The sequence below is a fragment of the Coregonus clupeaformis genome, chromosome 12 (assembly GCF_020615455.1).
Source record: "Coregonus clupeaformis isolate EN_2021a chromosome 12, ASM2061545v1, whole genome shotgun sequence".
Taxonomy (NCBI): domain Eukaryota; kingdom Metazoa; phylum Chordata; class Actinopteri; order Salmoniformes; family Salmonidae; genus Coregonus; species Coregonus clupeaformis.
Genome location: NC_059203.1, coordinates 32,507,099 through 32,511,809, shown reverse-complemented (window position 1 = coordinate 32,511,809; position 4,711 = coordinate 32,507,099). Strand labels below are relative to the sequence as shown.

The 4,711-nt window shown below is 37.7% G+C and overlaps 1 protein-coding gene across 1 annotated transcript; it reads right to left on the bottom strand.

The window, feature by feature from the left end:
* Window positions 1–1,327: 1,327 nt before the first annotated feature.
* LOC123492113 lies at window positions 1,328–3,788 on the bottom strand. Its single transcript, XM_045224110.1, has 3 exons — window positions 3,754–3,788; window positions 2,436–2,733; window positions 1,328–2,192 (listed from the first exon to the last, which is right to left on the bottom strand). Exons 2-3 carry the CDS (start codon window positions 2,723–2,725, stop codon window positions 1,328–1,330), a joined length of 1,155 nt encoding a protein of 384 aa, XP_045080045.1. The 5' UTR covers window positions 2,726–2,733; window positions 3,754–3,788.
* Window positions 3,789–4,711: the final 923 nt, after the last annotated feature.

Here is a 4,711-nt window from a genome sequence, read left to right as displayed (position 1 = left end):
CAACAATTGGTCTTATACTGGAAACCTGGTAAATGTTTTATTTCTGCTTCTTTCTGTTTCTAATCAAACAGTCTCTCTTTCTATATTTCTCTCTCCCAGTCTATGTCTTCTTATGAGTATTTTTCTCCTTGTCCCTGTAAGGCTCAGTCTCGTTCCAACCCCTAGGCAAGCAATCTGAAATGGCAACAGATGAGGAAGAATTCTTTATACTTCTTCTACCTCTTCCTTCTACAGACCTTCCTCCAACGTAAGACATAATGCTTGGTTGATTCACCTTTGCTCGAATCTCATCTCCATATTCTACAATCTCTCTCTCTCTCTCTCTCTCTCTCTCTCTCTCTCTCTCTCTCTCTCTCTCTCTCTCTCTCTCTCTCTCTCTCTCTCTCTCTCTCTCTCTCTCTCTCTCTCTCTCTCTCTCTCTCTCTCTCTCTCTCTCTCTCTCTCTCTCTCTCTCTCTCTCTCTCTCTCTCTCTCTCATTTCCCTTCTACTCTGTCCTCCTACACCCTCTTCATCTGTCTCTTTCATTCAATCTCACTTCATTCTAGCTCTAAGCACTCACTCGTTCTATGTTAAAAATTCAACACTTGTATTACATAATACCCACAGTACATCCACTGAAAGCCCAAGTGGACATTGCACACTGTACCAGTTGAGTAATGACAGCACTTGTACACATTCAGTAATGGTTTCAATGCAGAGAGCAAATGGAGGTAGTAGGGTCATTCTACAGATTCGGTGCCTTTTGTGATTGAGGAGGATGAAACAATGAACATTAAAATCTTAAGCTTTTTTTTATTTGATGTGACAAAGTAATGTGTGTACTTGATAGAAAATACCTTTTCCCATCTCAATGTAGAGTATTAAGTTATTATTCTGTATTATTTTCTCAAACAAGTCCCAATTTAATTCAACCCCGTCACAGTCATTTTGTTATTCAACTATTCATTTTTCCAATAAGCTTGAGATCAGCTTCTGGCATAATCTCACAGTTTAGATGTCCCTTGTAAGTAATGGCATATTGTAATTAAAGAGAAAATCAAGAAAAACTGACCAGCACCATCCTTTCCAGTTTACGATGAAGAAATTTCTAATCTAACTCCACATTTTCGCAAGAAATGTGCAAGAATGCTGCGTAATTCCTGACAAAATTGAAATAGCCTTATTTACCCTGATTTAATACACACAATAAAAACACTATTGATGTTATATTTTGTGTATTTAATACAAAAATGTAAAAAAATAATCTCGTAACAGGGATGAATGCACCGCAACAGGGTTGAAAATCATGTAACAGGGTTGAGTGAAAAGCATCACGTGTCATATGTTTTATCTTTTGAGATCACTAACATCAGCAGCATACAAGCTTGACATTGGAACTGTTTGGTTCTTGCATTGTTCACATTCACCGTACATGCACTGCTTATTCAAGGAACTACAACACACACTTTCAACTAAATCTTCAAGCACTGACGATTCAATAAGCTTAATTTGTTTGAGCTTCTCTGCGACAAAGGTCAGGTTTTCGTGAAGCTTACACATACAAGTGTCCCGATCAGCAAGGGAAGGGTAAACCACCCAGAAAGGCCGGAGGCGGCTGAACATGGAGTATGAAATTTCTTCTGTGTTCTCTGCAAGAAACTTCCTATGCAGATTTTTCAACGTGTCAAGGAGGAACCTCTTCTGCATCTTCTGTTTGTTCTTTGTTTTAGTTTGCTTTTTGCCAGTGGTCATTCTACTGATATCATCACGTGTGAAGAAATCCCTCACCCTCTTCTTGATGTCCACAAAGTTTGAGATTTTCTTTCTTTGAAATGTAGATACACTGCCTGTGAGCTTCCAGCGTTTCTTTGAAAAACCCAAAGCAGACTCTGAAAATGATTGCAGTCTATACTTCTTAATAATGTTACCTGCCACTACTCTGGATATAATTTGCTTCTCTCGTTCAGTTTTTGCATTTTTATAATGCTCCTTTATTTGAGCAACGAGTGCTGTGTGATGCAGTGCAGATCTTCTGACATCACTTGGTACAGCTGTGGATTTTGACGAAGTCTTCTTTTCTAAACGCTGGAGCCTTTTTTTGTACTTTTCTTTGGCCCTCCTTTCTTCATCAAGACATTTCTGTAAATCAGCTACCTGCTTTCTCAATTTGTCTTTTGTCTTTCTTGATTTTTTCTTCCCCTTCACAGATTGTCTAAAACAAACAAATAGACAATTCAATTCAATTTTATTTATTGTATCAAATCATAACAAGGTAAGTTCATAAGCAGTATAAATAAATGTTAAGGATACTATTACAATGTGAATATGTCTAAGCAGTTTTGAAGAAATAGTGTACAAAGTTACCAGAAATCATATTTGTATGCACTCCTTTGCACTCCTATTCTCTCTCTCTCTCTCTCTCTCTCTCTCTCACACACACAATATTTTTCCTAACCTTGTGGGCTCATGTGACATCACCACGTCTCTATCAGGACTTTGTGGAGGGGTGGCAATAGTATTAACAGCCATTTCCCTTTGCTTTTGCCGCTCCTTCGCTTTTCTCCATCCCTTTCTCCTCATCTTTTGACCTCTCTTATCTAGATCTCCTATTCCTTTCTTCTTTCCTGCTAAAACATATTTTGTCCATCTCATGCGTTCACTCCTGAGGTACTTTTCCCTTCGTTCTGGATCAGCATTTCTTCTTGCCCTGTACTCTCTTTGCCTTTCTGCTGCTGTTTTTGCCATTGTTGAATCTGAAATTGTAGGTCAAGGTCAAGTCAATGACCAGTTTACTCTCCAAAACTAATTACTGTATCCTTTTAATCACTATGTAGTAAAATGAACGTGAACTTGCAGATAATACTCCTAAATATGTCAGTACAAACCAGTCGGCTAGTGAACATGAACCCCTCACGCACCAGTTGCCAAGGCAGTATACTGTATGTCTTTTTAGACTAGTCTTCATTTACATTCTCTAGTCTTTTTATGCATTACCAAATTATGCTTTAAAGCAACAAAACTTTATTTTCTGTTGATTGTATGTCCATGACCACCACTACCTCGTGTCTTAAAGATCTTACATTTCCAGGAGAATTACCTGACCACCGGCGCGCGGATGTCCCTCACCTTCCTCTCTATGTGTGTTTCCTTTCTGCTGCTGTTTTTTCCATTGTTGAATCTGAAATTGTAGGTCAAGGTCAAGTCAATGACCTGCTTACTCTTCAAGACTAAATATTGTATCCTTTTAATCACTATGTAGTAAAATTAACATGAACTTGCAGATAATACTCCTAAATATGTCAATGTATATAGGAGAGAGAACAAATTAATTGTCACTTTTTTAAAGTTATTATTTTCAAAAATTCCTCGTACTTTTAGTTGATACTGTAAAACCGTAAACAACAAACATTCAACAAGAAAATATGATTGGTATTAAGCAATATACATTAAATATTGCTAAGATTTAACAGCTATTCAACCCTGTAACAGCCATTCAACCCCGTAACATTGAAAAATGTGATGGGGTTGAATGTGACAGGGTTGAAGATTTTGTGCTAATCTGTTGCTAATTCGGGATGCTAGCAGCTAGCAGTGTGCCACATGGCCTTATTCAACAAAATACATTGTTATACTTCATAGCTATAAAAACAATTCTTGGTAAAATCTTAACTATGACTTCCCCCCCCCCAACAGAGTTGAATACCTGAGATTGACAAAGCCCATATGTGCTTAAAAAACATGAAATATTTATAAAAAGTGAGAGAGCAGCTTACCACTTGTCACACCAGGCTTCTCTGAAGACTTGTATGATGTCACTTCCTCATAAATGATGTCCACAGGATCAAACCATTATTTAATTGTGAGTGGGGGTATTGTTGCGTTACGGGGTTGAAAGAAATACAAGGACAGGGGTAAAAGCCTGAATTTCTCAGAAAATAAAATGTCTTATGCTGAGAAAATGGATTATGCATAATAAGGGGGCATATACAATTAATTTAACAAAAAAAAGCATTATTATTTAACACTGTGTACTCAAAATGAGTCACGCCATTTGCATGATGGTCAATAGGGACAGGCGAAATTCTTAATACTCCTAAGAAAAGCAAACATATAAGTATTGAAATTCATCTCTGTTTAAAATCATATTCTCTACTCCATATTAAAAACATGTAAAACTTTGAAATGTTGTAATTTAAGTGTAGTTTGATAAATGTTCTGACAAGTTATAACACTAGTACATCTTGGGACACTGACAATACTGAAATGTCACCGAATCTGTAGAATGACCCAGTAGCCTTCTCTCCAGACGAAGCTATTGACCTTTAGATGTAGCCACAATACTTCCCAACCTATCATAATGTCTGTATTACATTAAAACGGCACACAGCAAATGGCAGTATGATGAAACAGCTGAACGGTGTTCATTTTAGGACACCCTCAGCCTCATACCTCACCCCTCCTTGAGTCAATTGGGTTAACGATTGATTCAAGGAGAGGTGAGGTATGAGGCTTGAGGCCGATAGTGTCTTAAAATGGACACCATAAGACAGAATAGTGACGAAGGGACATCCAGAATATATTTCATGTTGTTCGTGAAGTACTTTTCATCTAAAATCAAATCCTTCTGTAGCTCACTTGGTAGAGTATGACGCTTGCAATGCCAGAGTTGTGGGTTCGTTTCCCACGGGGGGCCAGTATGAAAAATGTATGCACTCACTAACTGTAAGTCGC

Bases quoted from the DNA above. Each gene is read 5' to 3' on its own strand.
- LOC123492113 (XM_045224110.1), bottom strand. From the start codon at position 2,725: ATGGCAAAAACAGCAGCAGAAAGGCAAAGAGAGTACAGGGCAAGAAGA. The intron at 2,193-2,435 runs GTTAGGAAAAAT...TGTTTGTTTTAG, and splicing joins ATGTCACATGAGCCCACAAG to ACAATCTGTGAAGGGGAAGA.